At 47.7% G+C, this 18,179-nt stretch overlaps 1 protein-coding gene and 1 pseudogene across 1 annotated transcript in view; one reads left to right on the top strand and one right to left on the bottom strand.

The window, feature by feature from the left end:
- ABCC10 (ATP binding cassette subfamily C member 10) overlaps positions 1-18,179 on the top strand; it is a 144,266-nt gene that overhangs the window by 9,027 nt on the left and 117,060 nt on the right. Inside the window, exons 4-5 of the mRNA XM_063918766.1 lie at positions 263-490; positions 648-807. Coding sequence (XP_063774836.1) covers positions 263-490; positions 648-807 — 388 coding nt within the window. The remainder of the gene's footprint in view (positions 1-262; positions 491-647; positions 808-18,179) is intronic.
- LOC134912206 (5S ribosomal RNA) lies at positions 15,416-15,533 on the bottom strand (annotated as a pseudogene).

Below are 18,179 nucleotides of genomic sequence, written 5' to 3' on the forward strand. Positions count from 1 at the left end.
TAGTTGATTATGTATCTGCCTATCTGTCGCCCTAGTTGCTGATTGCACTCTTTCTCACACAGTCTACTTGATGATGTCTCTGTCTCTTTCTCCAGATGGTTACTGACCTAGTCTAGTTGATGATGTTTGGTCTATCTCATTCTCCAGCTGGTGACTGAGCTTTTCTCTCGCGTAGTCTAGTTATATCTCCTTCTCCAGCTGGTGACTGACCTTCTCTTTCACATAGTCTAGTTGATGATATTCAGTCTGTCTCCTTCCCCAGCTGGTGACTGAGCTTCTCTCTGGGATGCGGGTGGTGAAGTTCTACACCTGGGAAGAACACTTTGCCCGCCTGGTGACCAGCCTACGGAAGAAGGAGTTGCGCAGTCTTCGTGCCATCAAGCTTCTGGACGCTATTTGTGTGTATCTGTGGGCAGCACTACCGGTCCTCGTATCCATCATGACATTTGTCACCTATGTATTGCTGGGGCACCAGCTTACAGCAGCTAAGGTCAGTGCAGAGCTCTCCAGACAGATCCATTTAACCCAACCATCCATACACATCAGAACGATCCAAAACTAGACTGGCAATGAATATAGTGACCCACACTACCGACCACATTGTCCACCACATACCAGGTCTCATACATCTTCTTTCCCTATCCTAGGTGTTCACAGCCCTGGCACTGGTGGGGATGTTAATTCTTCCACTCAATAACTTCCCCTGGGTGCTGAATGGAGTCCTAGAGGCCAAAGTGTCTTTGGACCGAATCCAGTGCTACATGGACCTCCCGGAGCAGGACATGCTTCACTATTACAGAACAGAAGGTGAGGGCACTAGGGCGTTGGGTGGATTGTGGGTGGATTGTGTGCATTGTACAATATACTGGCATTCAGCATGCTGAAACTTGTAGTTCCATAGTGGCTGTAGAACCACTAGTTTCCATCCAGGATTTTAGATATAAGGTAGAAAGGGTCAGTTCTGAATGCTAACAAGAGATATGATATTGGATATGGAGTACAGTGAACGTTCACCTATCTTTAGTCGTCTTATAGCTCAGAGAGGCCAAGCCTCCTGTTGGAGGCGGCTATATTGTGGGCTTAATGAATATTTTGCAGATTGCAGCTTGTAACACAGGCGCTTATATGGAATTGTTAGTTGATATTTATTATGTCTCTGGGTTCTGCTAACCAAAATTGGTTCTATCAGTAACACATGGCTAACACACTAGCTGTGGTTAATTACTATGGCTAATTAGCATGCCGGGGCTATTAGATCTGACCGGCGGTACTTATCGAGTGTTTGGTATACATAGGTCCAAAGCTTTTCGTGGACCCTATGTGTTTTTGGACGAAAACATGGTTTTCTCAAGAGACAATAGGATAGGAAATCATGAAAAAAATAACCATTTTCCGGGAGTGGTACACCATTGCGGCTTATAAGATACCGCCCATTGTTTAAAGTAAATGTAACTGAGCTTTGTAATTCACAATATCCTGTCCTTTCTTTTTTATCCACTAGTGGTCACTGGAGTACTCTTGGGATATGGACGGGGCATTAGCAGGGACAGGCACATTTAAATATTTAAATGAGTAACCCTCCTCCCAAGATGCCTCAGTGTTTTTTTGTGCCTTGACAGGGAGGGCACGTTTTGGAAGTCTCCAAGACTTTACTTTTAATTTTTCTAATATTTTTCTGTTTACTTTCACAGTCCCTTCCCAGCTTACTAAGAAGCTTGGGTCCGAGACTGTGTATTGCTGAAGTGCAGGATAGGCTTGTCAGCAGCTGCTTCCCAGCACCCAGCGTGGTCAGCAACAATACAGCCACAGACTGCCGCCGCTTCCCAGCTCCCAGCAGCGGACAGCTCTTCTCTTATTGCGCCCGCGAACAGCTTTCACTGCTGCCACGGGCCGCTATCACTGCTCCCCTCATTGTTCTCTCCGCCGCTGGGCACCCGGCGCTTCCGGCTCCCAGCAGCGGTCTTCCAGCATCACCTTTCCCTGCACAGCCCGCGGACAGCTCTCACTGCTGCCGCGGGCTACTCCGCTCTCATGGCGCAGGCACACTGTGCCACAGCCCGCCGCCTCTCTCTCTTCTCATATGGGGGAACTGAGGACACTGCCGCCGCTGGGTGCCCTCCGTTAAACGGCTCCCAGCCGCGGACAGTCTTTTTTATTACTCAGCGTTGGGGGAGTGCAAAGGGGGGTCCTTTAGCGATTCCCCACAAACAGGGAAGGTACCATGGGTAATACAGGTTATTAAGCCTTTGTGTGCTTTAGGATTACATATTGTTTACATAGCTAATGTATATATGTTAAAAAAAAAAAAAAAAAAAGCACATGGTGTACACCATTTTCTAATCAACTTCCTGCTTCTTTCTGCAGACAATTGGTGTTGGTCCTACTAGTCATGGCCACTAGAGGGGGCAGGGGTGTTAGAAGGAACTTTAATGAAGCACATCTCCTATATATTAGCCCAGGTGATTCTGTGCCTGGGCCTCTAACGCTGGGCGGAGTCACAGCGCTGGCCGGAGTCACAGATCGGACCCGGCTGACAAAACAAATCAGGTGCCTGCCTCCCTTTCTCCCAGGTTACTGTGCAGTCGCGGCCAGTAATGACCGCAACCTGCCGCCGGAGTTTATACTGTGCCCTGACATCCACCACCCAGGATACACTGAGCCGCGGCCAGCTATGCCCGATCCCCCCACCCCTCCTCCTAACCCCCATCAACGCAGTTAACATTGCAGCCTGAAACCTATTATTCCCCCCCAAGAATACATTGAGCAGCGGAGCCCGACCCCCCCCCCTGCCCCTCCTCCCTATCCCCCGCCACCGGAGTTGCATGGAGTTTGTACAGAGTTTCACCCACCACCCCCGTCCCTTATCCAGCGCCACAGCACACCTTTTCCCCAGCAGCTCGGACTCTGAGCTGCAGCTGCTGCTCCCTCACACAGCTACAGCGTTAGTCGGGCAGGGCAGCAGGAGAGCAGGCAGCTCACCTACAATGGTCCTCTGCGTGTCACTAACTGCACAGTGCACGCCTCCTCCGCTCCACTGCGGACTCCACATATCACAGCTGCTCAGCTGCAAATGGGTGTGGGGCAAGAAAAGTCGTGTGTGTGTGTTTTGGGGGGCTACTGTGCAGGCAACGTGTCTGTGTGTTGGGTAAGGGGGGTGTTACTGTGCAGGCAGTGCGTGTGTGTGTTGGGGAGGGGTGTTACTGTGCAGGCAGTGTGTCTGTGTGTTGGGTAAGGGGGGTGTTACTGTGCAGGCAGTGCGTGTGTGTGTTGGGGAAGGGGGGTGTTACTGTGCAGGCAGTGCGTGTGTGTGTTGGGGAAGGGGGGTGTTACTGTGCAGGCAGGCAGTGTGTGTGTGTGTGTGTGTGTGTGTGTGTGTGTGTGTGTTGGGGAGGGGGGGAGTGTTACTCTGCAGGCAGTGTGTGTGTGTGTTGGAGGAGGGGGGGGGAGTGTTACTCTGCAGGCAGTGTGTGTGTTGGGGAAGGGGGGTGTTACTGTGCAGGCAGGCAGTGTGTGTGTGTGTGTGTGTGTGTGTGTGTGTGTGTGTGTGTTGGGGAGGGGGGGAGTGTTACTCTGCAGGCAGTGTGTGTGTTGGGGAAGGGGGGTGTTACTGTGCAGGCAGGCAGTGTGTGTGTGTGTGTGTGTGTGTGTGTGTGTTGGGGAGGGGGGGAGTGTTACTCTGCAGGCAGTGTGTGTGTGTGTTGGAGGAGGGGGGGGGAGTGTTACTCTGCAGGCAGTGTGTGTGTTGGGGGAGTGGGGTCAGTTGTTTGTCTGCAGGCAGTGTGTGTGTGTGTGTGTGTTTTGGGGAGGGGGGGGGGTTACTCTGCAGGCAGTGTGTGTGTTAGAGGAGGGGGGAAGTGTTACTCTGCAGGCAGTGTGTGTGTTGGGGGAGGGGGGGGGGAGTTGTTAGTCTGCAGGCAGTGTGTGTGTGTGTGTGTGTGTGTGTGTGTGTGTTGGAGGAGGGGGGGGAGTGTTACTCTGCAGGCAGTGTGTGTGTTGGGGGAGGGTTTTTTTTAGTCTGCAGGCAGTGTGCGTGTGTGTGTGTGTGGGGGGGGGGGGGTGCATTCTGCCATCCATGAGTGTTTGTGTGATGTGCAGTCCCTGCCCACTATAACATATCAAAGTAGCGTTGTGCCCGGCTCCACTGCCGGACGCACAGCTGCTGCCCGCTGATATATATTATAGCTACCAGCGCTGCGCAGACTTTCTCTGTCTCCCCATCCCGTGTGCTGCAGCTCCGCCTCGCTCCTCCCCCCTCTTCCTTGACTGGTGCAGCAGTGTCCTTGCACCATACAGGCCGGTCCCGATTTGCGCCTCCTCCTGGCAGGGAGACACGCAGGGGATGCCGAGAGGACGGAATGGCAGCACCTGCAGCAGCTCCCATTCCATAGTGTACTGTAGCTACAGCCGTCATCAGCACAGGGACATTCCCCTGCCGCTACCATGGCTGCCTGCACTCCAGCCATCATCACATAGGTACTGGTGTGTGTGTGTGTGTGTGTGTGTTTGTCTGTCTGTCTCTCTCTCTCTCTCTCTCTCTCTCTCCTCCCCACCACTCTCTGTCTCTCTACCTGCCACCTTTCTTTCCCTCTCAACTCTATCTCTCTCTCCCTCCCTTCCTCTCTTTCTTTCACGACTCTACCTTCTGTAATCTGTAAAAGGAGACACTACCTGGCGTAATGTGTAAAAGGGGGCTCTACCTGGTGTAATGTGTGATAGGGCCTCCGCCTGGAGTAATGTGTAAAAGGGCCTTTACCTGGCGTAATGTGTGACGGGCTCTACCTGGCGTAATGTGACAGGGACTCTACCTGCTGTCATGTGTAAAAGGGACTCTACCTGGTGTAATATGTGACGAACTCTACCTGGCATCATGTGTGACGGGCTCTACCTGGAGTAATGTGTAAAAGGGGGCTCTACCTGGTGTAATGTGTGATAGGGCCTCCACCTGGAGTAATGTGTAAAGGGGCCTCTACCTGGCATAATGTGTGACGGGCTCTACCTGGAGTAATGTGTAAAAGGGGGCTCTACCTGGTGTAATGTGTGATAGGGCCTCCACCTGGAGTAATGTGTAAAGGGGCCTCTACCTGGCATCATGTGTGACGGGCTCTACCTGGAGTAATGTGTAAAAGGGGGCTCTACCTGGTGTAATGTGTGATAGGGCCTCCACCTGGAGTAATGTGTAAAGGGGCCTCTACCTGGCGTAATGTGTGACGGGCTCTACCTGGCGTAATGTGACAGGGACTCTACCTGCTGTCATGTGTAAAAGGGACTCTACCTGGTGTAATATGTGACGGACTCTACCTGGCATCATGTGTGACGGGTTCTACCTGGAGTAATGTGTAAAAGGGGACTCTACCTGGTGTAATGTGTGTAAGTGGCGCTACTGTGCGGCGTCATTTGAATAATGGAGACTACTGTGCAGCGTAATATGACTTAGTTTTATTTTGCGGCCACACCCCTTCCCCATGAAGCCACATCCCTATATTTTTAACGCAGACTGGCCCTGTTTTACATATGGAGGGGGGGTAGGGGTGCTGCTGCTGTTTCATGCACACAGCCCTAAAATATATAGTTACGGCACTGCTGATAGGTATAAGGAGAGTCCTCACCAGTACATAGAGTGGCGTGTTACTGGGATCGTCATCTCCCTGCCCCGTGCTGGAGGAAAGGTCACTGGCCTTATCCGCCCACAGCCGGCCCCTCCTGCAGGACGTCCTGGACACGGGGGCTCAGGAGCATGAGCTGGCCGGGGCGGCAGTGCAGGAAGCGGGCCAGGTGAGTGCCAGACTCTGGCTGCCTTTCCGCAGGCCTGGGGACTTCTCTGGCACCCAGCACCAGTCTCTCCTCCCCATAGCGGACCCAGGCCTCAGCGGTAAGATAGCGGCATCCTTGGGCCCGGACAACAGCGTCGGCCATGGAGGGGGGAGCGGCTCAGCAGCAGCACCAACATAGCAGCGATCACTGGGATCCAGAGGCCGGGGCTCCCCTTACTCCCCGCTCACATTGCTCTCTTCATTGCCACACTTCAGCGGCTACTGCCTTACAGCACTACATTAACCCGCACACGCCTGCCCTGTCTGTCATCACCAGGTGCATGTATATAATTAATGTATATGTGTGTGTGTATATGTGTGTACACCCGCCCCTCTCCCACCTCCGGCAACCCCTGCACCCGCCCCTGCCCCACCTGCAGCAATAATAATATTGCACGCCCCGAGGGCGTGCAAGGGTTAAAGGGGCGTAGCCCCTTACGATGGTGTGAAGAGCGCCCGTAGGGTCTGATGAATCACCTAGTTTTAAAATACTTAGTGTGTTCCAAGTGTGGTGCACTCGGTTTTATACACACTTCATTTAATTTTTTTACTGAGTAGTGTGGACTTGTGTTTCACTGTGGTGCTGTCTGTCAGTGTATTACTGTCTGTCTGTCTGTGTGCATGATGAGTAAAGCTAATGCAAAGTCCAAAAAAGCAGCTTGTTTGTGATAACTGTGAAAATGTGTTACGTGATGTGACTTGCACAGTGTGTCTTGCCAATACGGGTCCGAATATATATGTTTCCCCTGATCCTTCTTGGGCAATGATGGCAGGTGTGATCGCTGATTTAAGGTCAGAGATCTCCGCTGCACGAAAAGACTGTGAGGCGTCTAGGTCTGATTCCAGGTTAATGCTGTCTGAGCAGCCAGAGTGGGCTCAGGATATTTCTAGAACTTTGCAAGGTTTACAATAGTCCATGTATATACCAAATCCTAAAAGCAGTTATCGGTTGTCTCATAATTTACCGATTTCCTCTGTGTTGCATTCTGACGATTCAAGGGTAGACCTAATCTCTCAGGAAGAAGAGGAGGAAGGTGAATTGAGTCAGGAGGCAGATAGTGAGGTCACTGATAACCCGGGCATTGATAATCTCAACAGAGCAGTACGTCAAGTGTTAGATTTCACTGAAACAAAGGAGCCTCTGTCAAAGGATGAGGTTTTGCTAAGAGACTAAAGGCCAGTACTCACTGGCAGATGTGGGAAGAGATGTGTGGTGAGCGAACCGCTCAGCACACATCTCTCCCCCCGCTCAGCACAGCGCGATGTGTGCTGAGCGGGGGGGGGGGGGCTCATTTCACCCAGCGGGTGAAGTGAGCGACCCGCTAGATTGGCCTGCATGCAGGCCAATCTAGCACCAGCGATAGCGATGCGCGGGGCTGTGCTTCGCTATCGCTGTGAGGGGTACACACGGAGAGATCACTACTTAAAATATAAGCAATCTAGTCAGATTGCTTAAATTTTAAGCAGCGATCGCTCCGTGAGTACCCCCCTTAAGCACGGCTGTGTGTTTTCCTTATTCAGATTCTCTTAATAAGCAGTTAACAGAAGCATGGCAACATCCAGATAAACGATTTTCTGTGCCAAAGCGGTTTCTGTCTAACTACCCTTTCCCACAGGCTATGACAACTAAGTGGGAAACTCTGCCGTCAGTGGATGCCTCCGTTTCAAAACTTTCAAAGAAGTTAACTATTTCAGTCCCTGCTGCAACGACGCTTAAAGACCCGTCGGAGTGCAAGCTGGAGACCATGTTGAAGTCCATGTATACAGCAGTAGGGGTGTTGCTTAGACCTGCTTTAGTTGGAGTTTGGGTTAACAAGGCGGTAGTTGCATGGGCAAAGCAGCACAAATTAGGCCTACAGCAGGGTCTTTCCTCAGACCAGCTTATACTTCTGAAAGGGGGGGGGGGTGGATTCGCACCAGTCATTTATTATAATATTATATTAAATGTGTGTACAACCAATATAACTACTGTTGAAAAAGCTCATAGAAAACAGTATATTATTGGCGGTACTCCCAAATGTTTTTGTAGATTAGACTACAATTGGAAAGAGAAAGACAAAAAATATATTTTTGGGAGCATTCCTTTGTAATGGCAAAAATGAGGATATAAGTTTAATGAAATATCAGGTAGATAATGTGTTCTAAAACGTAACCTTTATTTCTTTTACGTCCTAGAGGATGCTGGGGTCCACATTAGTACCATGGGGTATAGACGGGTCCACTAGGTGCCACTGGCACTTTAAGAGTTTAATAGTGTGGGCTGGCTCCTCCCTCTATGCCCCTCCTACAAGACTAGGTTTAGAAAATGTGCCCGGTGGAGCAGGTCACAGCTAGGGGAGCTCCATAGGAGTTTTTCTAGTTTTATTATTTTTCTTAGAGTTAGGCACAGGGAGGCTTCTGGCAACAGCCTCCCTGCTTCGTGGGACTTAGGGGGGGGGGGGAGGGGGGGGGGGAGTAGTATCCAACCCTAATAGGTTAATGGCCACTATCTCCGCTGACAGGACACTGAGCTCCTGAGGGTGATGATCGTTAGCCTCCTGAGGCGACCGCTCACTCCCGCAGCATGCCGCCACCCCCTAACAGAGCCAGAAGATTCTGGTGGCGAGTGTGTCACCGGCGACCCGAAAAGCGGGGAGCCGGTGTGAATGGCGGCAACAGGGTAGGAGCGCAGTACTAACTGCGCACCGGAGAGCTCAGCGGTACACAGTGCGGCGCTATGAGGGGCGCCCTGAGCCAGCGTGAATACCCTACACTGGTCACTCACGTCTGTCAGGGACCTCGGTAACGCTGCTAACCCAGTAAGGCCAGTATAAAGATTTGAAAGCGGGAAGACGTGCCATGTTCAAGGGGCGGAACTTCTCAGAGCGGACCCAGCGGCTTCCAGCGCTATTTTCTCCCTGCAGATACACCTACAGCGACGCTGATAGGGAGTGCTGTCCCTCCACACGAGTCTTTTAAGGATACACAGTCAGCGCCAGGTACTTGGTTTATGTCTAAAAGGTACAAATTCCAATTAAGGAATTTTGCTCCGGCGCTCACCCAGGGGCTTGTCTCTAATAGCTGCTACTAAACACGAATAGCCAATTCAAAGATATACAACAATATAGAATGAATTAGCAGCGCTAATAAGTAATTACAACCTGGTATCATAAAAAAAGATGTATATATTTAATATAGTCAAATTAAAACAATATTTAAAAAATTTTTAAATAAAGTTGGGTCATGCTCACACATTTCTCATAAAGGAACCTTATAATTTCCTGTGCAATTGTGCAGATTTCAATAGACATTCACAGATGATATAACTTTTTGAGACCTTTCGGACAGTATTAATGGACACTGTTCATGTAGGTAACGTTACCACAAAGAATTGCCGCTGGAGGAAGATCTTTAGCTTAATCCAATATAGCTGGTTTGGAAGTGAAGCTGTCCTCTATTGTGCGGAGTCCGATCCAAGCAAAAGGCTCTCAAAGATGCTGGTGACGGGATACCAGGGATTCCAAAGACTGACGCGTTTCGCTGCTATCTAGCAGCTTTATCAGCTTTATCCTTGGTATCCCGTCAGCAGAAACCTGCAAGTGCATCCTGCCTTACCAACTGACCATATAGGACATTTCTACCGATGGACACTACCAGTAATTTGGCTCACCAGCATCTTTGAGAGCCTTTTGCTTGGATCGGACTCCGCACAATAGAGAGGGCAGCTTCACTTCCAAACCAGCTATATTGGATTAAGCTAAAGATCTTCCTCCAGCGGCAATTCTTTGTGGTAACGTTACCTACATGAACAGTGTCCATTAATACTGTCCGAAAGGTCTCAAAAAGTTATATCATCTGTGAATGTCTATTGAAATCTGCACAATTGCACAGGAAATTATAAGGTTCCTTTATGAGAAATGTGTGAGCATGACCTAACTTTATTTTACATTTTTTTAAATATTGTTTTCATTTGACTATATTAAATATATACATCTTTTTTATGATACCAGGTTGTAATTACTTATTAGCGCTGCTAATTCATTCTATATTTGGTTTATGTCTACCTATTGAAGGGCTGTGTGTGTGCTGGCTCCAAGCTCTGTGTTTCTCTGAAGGAACTTGGGGGGGATACTGTGTCTGACATTTTCCTGTGTGTGTGGGGGTGTATGTTCTCTCACATAGCCATGTCCAGGGACTGTGTGTCTTATGCTGCAGAGGAGGTTTCTTCTCCAGAGGAATCCATTCCATGTACCCAGGAATATAATGTCTTGTTTCAGTCTTCTATATCTGAGCCAGAATGGCTGACTTCAATTAAGGGAATGATCTCTCAGATTTCTACTAGGGTGGCTCATACTGAGACTAAAAACTCAGGTTTTAAAGAATTCTATGGGAGTTTGGTCAGGTTCTGTTTCTATTCCTTCTAAATCCCCTAGCATATACCCATAGAAACGTGCACTTGCACAGATTATGCAAGCCGACACGGATACCGACTCTGACACGGCAGACGGTGATGGGGATGTGCTGAGGGGGGCGGCATACCTTGCAAAGGGGGTGCAGCTCATGATTGAGACCATTAGGGATGTGTTAAACATTACTAACACACCACCTGAGCAGGTTGAGGAGGGAGGCTTACTTCACAAACAATAAGAAAGCCACGCTAACCTTCCCTGCATCTACAGAATTAAATGCTCTATTTGAAAAATCCTGGGAAAACCCGGAGAAAAAAATTCCAGATCCCAAAAATTATTCTGGTTGCTTTTCCCTTCCATGAGGAGGATAAAAAAAAATGGGAAAACCCACCCATAGTTGACGCATCTGTCTCCAGACTGTCAAAACAGGTGGTTTTACCTGTCCCTGGATCTACCGCGTTAAAAGAACCGGCTGATCGTAAAATTGACACTACGATCAAATCCATATACACTGCTTCAGGAGTGGCGTTAAGGCCCACTATTGCCTGTGCATGGATTTCTAAAGCTATAGTAAAGTGGTCAGACATGTTACTAGAAGACTTGGATACAATAGATAGAAGTGACATTGAATTGTTTTTACGTAACATAAAGGATTCTGCGGGTTTCATGGTGGAGTCCATGAAGGACCTGGGTACGCTGAATGCAAAGATATCTTCCATGGCTGTCTCAGCTCGCTGGAGACTCTGGCTACGCCAATGGTCTGCAGACGCAGAATCCAGGAGAAGTGTGGAGAACCTACCCTTCACAGGTCAGACCCTATTTGGGGAAGCGTTGGATGCGTGGATTTCCACGGCAACCGCGGGTAAGTCGTCTTTTCTTCCATCAGCTACTCCTTCTACATAGAAACCCGTTTCTTCATCTACATCGCAGTCCTTTCAGACCGCTAAGACAAAAAAGTCCAAGCCTCCTACCAGCTTCTTTAGAGGTGGTCGGGCAAAATCCAAGAAGCCTGCATCTGCAGGTTCAATGGACCAGAAGCCTGCTTATGGTTCCTCTAAATCCTCAGCATGACGGTGGTCCGCACAGCCTGGAGAACGGGCTGGTGGGGGCGAGACTTAGACGTTCCAGCCTCGTCTGGATGTTGTCCGGCCTGGATCCTTGGATGCAGGATATTGTGTCCCATGGATACAGACTGGATTTTCAAAAACTCCCGCCTCACCGATTCTTCCGATCAGGCTTGCCAGCTTTACTGACAGAAAGGGCTATTCTACAGGAAGCCATCCAAAAATTGGAAAGGTCAGCAGTCATTGTTCCAGTTCCACCTCATATGCAACACAAGGGTTACTATTCAAACCTTTTCGTGGTACCGAAACCGGATAGTTCGGTCAGACCAATTTTGAACTTGAAATTGTTAAACCCTTATCTGAGGGAGTTCAAATTCAAAATGGAGTCTCTGAGAGGGGTGATCTCAGGTCTGGAGGAGGGAGAGTTTCTGGTATCCCTAGATATCAAGGACGCGTACCTCCACATTTCTATTTGGCCGTCGCATCAGGCTTATCTCAGATTTGCACTGCTAGACAATCACTATCAGTTCCAGGCACTGCCATTCGGTCTCTCCACGGCACCAAGGGTGTTCACCAAGGTGATGGCAGAGATGATGGTTCTCCGCAGACAGGGAGTGAACATAATTCCATATCTGGACGATTTGCTGATAAAGGCATCGTCCAGGGAGAAGCTGTTGCAGTCCATTGCTGTCACGACCCATCTGCTCAGGGAACATGGTTGGATCCTGAACCTTCCAAAGTCACATTTGGAGCAGACAAAGAGATTGTCTTTCCTGGGGATGATCCTCGACACGGAAGTATCGAGGGTGTTTCTACCGGTGGAAAAAGCGTTGGCTATGCAATCAGTGGTCCGGGATGTCTTAAAGCCTACCCGTGTTTCGGTTCATAAGTGCATTCGCCTTCTGGGGAAGATGGTGGCCCCCTACGAGGCTCTACAGTACGGCAGGTTTCATACTCGGTCTTTCCAACTGGACCTCCTGGACAAGTGGTCGGGATCTCACCTACACATGCACCAGCGGATACGTCTGTCGCCGAAAGCAAGGATTTCACTCCTCTGGTGGCTGCAAAATGCCTCACCTTCTGGAGGGCCGCAGGTTCGGGGTTCAGAACTGGCTCCTTCTAACCACGGATGCAAGTCTCGGGTTGGGGCGCAGTCACTCAAGGGGAAACCTTCCAAGGAAGGTGGTCAAGTCTGGAATCCATTCTTCCAATAAACATTCTGGAACTGAGAGCCGTATACAACGGTCTTCTCCAAGCGGCACATCTTCTGCAAAATCAGGCCATTCAAGTACAGTTGGACAATGTGATAATGGTGGCCTACATAAACCGTCAGGGAGGGACAAAGAGCAGAGCTGCTATGTCAGAAGTAACAAGAATCCTCCTCTGGGCAGAAAAGCATGCAGTGGAGCTGTCAGCAATCTTCCTTCCAGGAGTGGACAACTGGGAAGCAGACTTCCTCAGCAGGCACGATCTCCATCCAGGTGAATGGGGCCTCCATCCGGAGGTGTTCACAGAGGTGACCAGTCTTTGGGGCGTACCTCAAATAGACATGATGGCCTCACGTCTCAACAAGAAACTTTGCAGGTACTGTTCCAGGTCGAGAGACCCACAAGCAGTGGCGGTGGATGCCCTGGTAACACCGTGGGTGTTCAAGTCAGTGTATGTGTTCCCTCCACTTCCTCATTCCAAGAGTTCTAAAACTCATAAAGAGAACAATGGTTCAGGCAATTCTCATTGCTCCGGACTGGCCAAGGAGAGCTTGGTACGCGGATTTTCTGGACTTACTGCTGGAAGATCCGAGGCCTATTCCTCTTCGCCAGGATCTTCTGCAACAGGGGCCGTTCGCTTATCAAGACTTGCCGTGGCTACGTTTGACGGCATGGAGGTTGAACGCCAGGTCTTAGCACGGAAGGGTATTCTGAGCAAGGTTATTCCTACCCTGATACAGGCTAGGAAGGAGTAACATCTAAACATTACCATCGCATTTGGAGAAAATGTGTCTTGGTGTGAATCCAAGAGGTTTCCTACGGTGGAGTTTCAACTTGGACGAATTCTCTTCTTTTTGCAAGCAGGTGTGGATATGGACCTGCGTTTGGGATCCATAAAGGTCTAGATTTTGGCTTTATCCATTTTCTTCCAGAAACAATTGGTATCCCTCCCTGAGGTTCAGACTTTCTTGAGAGGGGTTCTGCACATCAAGCTTCCCTTTGTGGCGCCGACGGTACCCTGGGATCCTAACGTGGTGTTGCATTTCCTGCAATCAGATTGATTTGAGCCTTTACAGGAGGCTGAGGTCAAGTTTCTCACGTGGAAGGCTGTCACATTGTTGGCCTTAGCTTCTGCTCGACGTGTGTCGGAATTGGGGGCTTTGTCCTATAAAAGCCCCTACTTGCTCTTCCATGAAGATGGAGCTGAGCTCAGGACGCATCAGCAGTTCCTTCCAAAGGTTGTGTCGGCTTTTCATATCAACCAACCTATTGTGCCAGTAGCTACTGACTCCTCAATTACATCAAAGTCCTTGGATGTTGTGAGGGCTTTGAAGATCTATGTGAAGAGGACTGCTCGTCACAGAAAATCGGACTCTCTGTTTGTCCTGTCGGTTTCTCGCTGGATCAGGTTCACTATTCAGCACGCATATTGTGGGTAATTCCAAGTTGATCGCAGCAGGAATTTTTTTTAGCAGTTGGGAAAAACCATGTGCACTGCAGGGGAGGCAGATATAACATGTGCAGAGAGAAATAGATTTGGGTGTGGTGAGTTCAATCTGCAATCTAAATTGCAGTGTAAAAATAAGGCAGCCAGTATTTACCCTGCACAGAAACAAAATAACCCACCCAAATCTAACTCTCTCTGCAAATGTTATATCTGTCCCACCTGCAGTGCACATGGTTTTGCTCAACTGCTAAAATATTTCCTGCTGCGATCAACTTGGAATTACCCCCATTCTACGGCAGGATTGCTGTGCCCAAAATCTGTTAAGGCCCACTCTACTCATAAGGTGGGTTCTTTCTGGGCGGCTGCCCGTGGGGTCTCGGTTTTACAACTTTGCCGAGCGGCTACTTGATCAGGGTCGAACACGTTTGCTAAGTTCTACAAGTTCGATACTTTGGCCTCTGAGGACCTGAAGTTTGGTCAATCAGTTCTGCAGGAGCCTCCGCGCTCTCCCTCCCGTTCTGGGAGCTTTGGTACATCCTTATGGTACTAATGTGGACCCCAGCATCCTCTAGGACAGGCCTGGTCAACCTGTGGCTCTCCAGCTGTTGTAAAACTACAAGTCCCATCATGCTTTGCCACAGTTTTGCCATTAGGGAATGCTAAAACTGTGGCAGGGCATGCTGGGATCTGTTGTTTCACAACATCTGGAGAGCCACAGGTTGACCAGGCCTGTTCTAGGACATAAGAGAAAAGAGGATTTTAATTACCTACCGGTAAATCCTTTTCTCGTAGTCCGTAGAGGATGCTGGGTGCACGCCCAGTGCTTCGTTATCCTGCAGTGGTTACTTGGTCAGTACTACTTTGTTCTTCGTTATGTATTGCGTTGTTATTTGGTTCAGTAATGTTATTCAGCTGTTGCTGAGTTTTCAAGCTGGTTAGCTTGTTTTGTCTTGTTTGTATGAGCTGGTGTGAATCTCGCCACTATCTGTGTAAAATCCTTCTCTCGAAGTTGTCCGTCTCCTCGGGGCACTGTTTCTAGACTGAGTCTGGTAGGAGGGGCATAGAGGGAGGAGCCAGCCCACACTATTAAACTCTTAAAGTGCCAGTGGCTTCTAGTGGACCCATCTATACCCTATGGTACTAATGTGGACCCCAGCATCCTCTACGGACTACGAGAAAAGGATTTACCGGCAGGTAATTAAAATCCTATTTATTCCCTAAGATAAAACAATCATAGAATCATAAAACTTGATTGCCTTTTGAACAAATAAGGTTCAAGATCAAAAAAAGGGGGGGGGGGGGGAAGAGATTTAAATATTTGGGTGAAATATTAATAAAATACAATTAATGATACCTATAAAGTTTTAATACTACCAGGAATCATAACATTCACTGTATAATTGGGAAATATTTAATGATCCGTGAAGTAATAAGTGTTTGAAGAAAAGAGGGCCAAGGAGAGAACCTTGGCCTGTTTAAGATTTTCTCCTATGAAAATTGCCCACAGTACCTAGTATTCCCAGGTGGTCTCCCATCCAAGTACTGACCAGGCCTTACCTGCTTAGCTTCCGAGATTGGACAAGATCAGGCGTATTCAGGATAATATGGTCGTGGGCAAGTATTCATGGAGAGTGGAAGGAAGATAGACACTTTTGCTTTCTGTACTCAAAACTCGGTCAATTTTTGTACAAAACGAACTAAGGCTCTCCAGATGAGAGAGTGTATGAAGGAGGTGTTCAAAGAAATCTTGCCTTGAAGAAGGGACCAGGCTGTCCCGAAACGCGTTGGAGATACCTTGTGGCGCTGCCCACCCCCTGGACATTTGGCGGACTGTTTTCCTGATTGCCTGGAAGGGAATAAGATCAGAGGAGCCACCAGCAGGGTATTTCCCAGGGTACCCTGCCTTTATTTGACACCTGCGGCTCCTCCACCTGCATCGGTAGGATCACATTCCCCCCATGGCCTGTTCCTAGTCCACTTGTTTTTTTATGTATTGCTTGTTTTTAGACATTGTATGCTAGTATTGTATTAAATTCCATTTTATTTACCATACCAGTGTGTTTCAACATACACTTTCACACCTTGGTATTATCCACATACATAGGTGACCGTAAGAGAGACCAGCACCATTGAAGAGAGAGCACACCCCCTTTTTCATTTTGCACTTTTGTACTGAGCCCTTAGGGAGCTCTGGCACTCTCCACACGGCCAGCTGTCTCAGTCCTATACAGCGCAGACTTGCTACTCCCGCCCTCCAGTTTGTATGAAGGAGGTGTTCAAAGAAAATAATAGATTCTGGTGGTTTGATGACCAGGGGTGAAGAAAGTAAAATACACTTCTGCTTTCTGTGGTAATGGTATATTTCACTGGAATAAGCACAGGGCTTTGAATTAGACTAACCATTAGCCAGATGAGAGAGTGATGGAGGAAAAGAAACAATTTAGAGACTCAGTTGCACTATTTGGCAGTTTGTTAATATAGTCACCTGGTCATTGGATTCAATTTGCTCCTATAGGGCTCTTCTGGCTCTAAGAAATAGATAGAAAATTATAAGAGGAGCTCAAGGCTGGCCCCGAGATTTTTAAACGTGTAACGTCAAACTTATATACCACGGACTACTGGGAGTGTACCGTGATTTAAGTCACACATAAAAAGAGCTCATGGCTGGCTCCATATAAGAGGAGCTCAAGGCTGGCCCCGAGAAGTTTACACGTGTAATGTCAATCTTATATATCACGGACTACTAGAAGTGTGCCGTGATCTTCGTCACACATGAATAGAGCTCATGGCTGCTCCACTAAATATATAACACCAAATTATTTTTTGTTCACAGTTGTATAAGTGAAATGTAATCACAGAGATGGCTCTGTATTGAAATACAAAGATCAGAGCCTGTAAAAATGGAAACACTTAAATACTGAAACAGAAATCACTGAGATGTATACATGAATTGTAGCAGTGGTTACAAGAAACAGTCTGTCAGTTTTTTCATATTCTTGCATTTCACAGTTACATGAGTAAGATGTAATCACAAAGGTGGCTCACAAAATACAAGATTTGAGTCCTGTAGAGAGGAAAAACCTGTATATTGAAAAAAGACGTAACTGAGATGCATACATAAATGCTACAATAGTTTAAAAAACCGTTGGTGAAAGAGTCTTTCTTCCTTAATCGGTACTGATAATTTGTATCAGTTTAAAGTGTGTATAAGTAGTGGAATAGATCCTTTCAAAATAACAATAAACACTGTGTCACGATAAGATCCCAATTATAATATCATAGGAATGAGGAGGCATTAAAGGTAAAATTAATTTTACAAAAATGGTGTCTGGATAGTTGCTTGCATTAAGTGTAGTTGGCACTCGTTAGACATGTGTGCTGCCCTTAACTGGATATAGGGTGAGAGTGGTGAGGTTTACAGAAAATGTGTCTGGGTGGCCGCCCACACACTGTATAGTTTCCACTCCTAAGACACACTGTAACGCTTCTCTCATTCCTCCCTGTCAGCGTCTCTGCCGTCCTCATGCAGTGATTGTGCGGCCGCCCGTTTCCGGAAAGGGCGGTACCGTGATGATGGCACGAGTGGCGTCGCATCTCGACGTACGTTTCACCGCTGGGCTTGTTCACAAGACCCACGCTCTACAAGCCTCCAGTGGTGAATATGAGAAGCGCTGGCCAATCACAATTGAGTCCTCTTTGATGGGCAGCATTTTGCTCCTATTGCAGTAGTAGCCCAATCATAATCGGATCATTTTTGATGGACAGCATTATGCTCCTATTATACCGCTGTAGTTAGTAGTGCTCCGTTTTTTAAATAAAGAGAGGCACTGAAATTTAAACCTGAAAACTGAAATATGCTTGAATAATTTTATTTTAAAAGGGTTAGAGTATAGAGGAAAAGTAAAATAAATTAAATGTTATATTAACTAGGTGCCTGAAAAGTATTTTTACCAAAAACGCTAGTCTTTAATTACTAGGCAGTAATATTCTTACTGATCAGCAGCATGGATCTGTAAAAGTGTGTTTTGATCTGCCTATCAGTATATGTCAATGAAAAAGTAAAGGGGAAACTAAACAGAAGTAAAACATCACAAACATACATAAATAAATAAGATGCATATGTATAAATATGTTTATGTTTCCAAATTTATTGAACCTAATGAAATTAGATTGAATGTGAAATGAAAATAAATATAAATATAAAAGTTGCCTATAAAAAATGTTAATTAAAAATCAGACGCAAGATACTGGAATATTGAATA

Source organism: Pseudophryne corroboree, chromosome 4 (genome assembly GCF_028390025.1).
Source record: "Pseudophryne corroboree isolate aPseCor3 chromosome 4, aPseCor3.hap2, whole genome shotgun sequence".
Lineage (NCBI taxonomy): Eukaryota > Metazoa > Chordata > Amphibia > Anura > Myobatrachidae > Pseudophryne > Pseudophryne corroboree.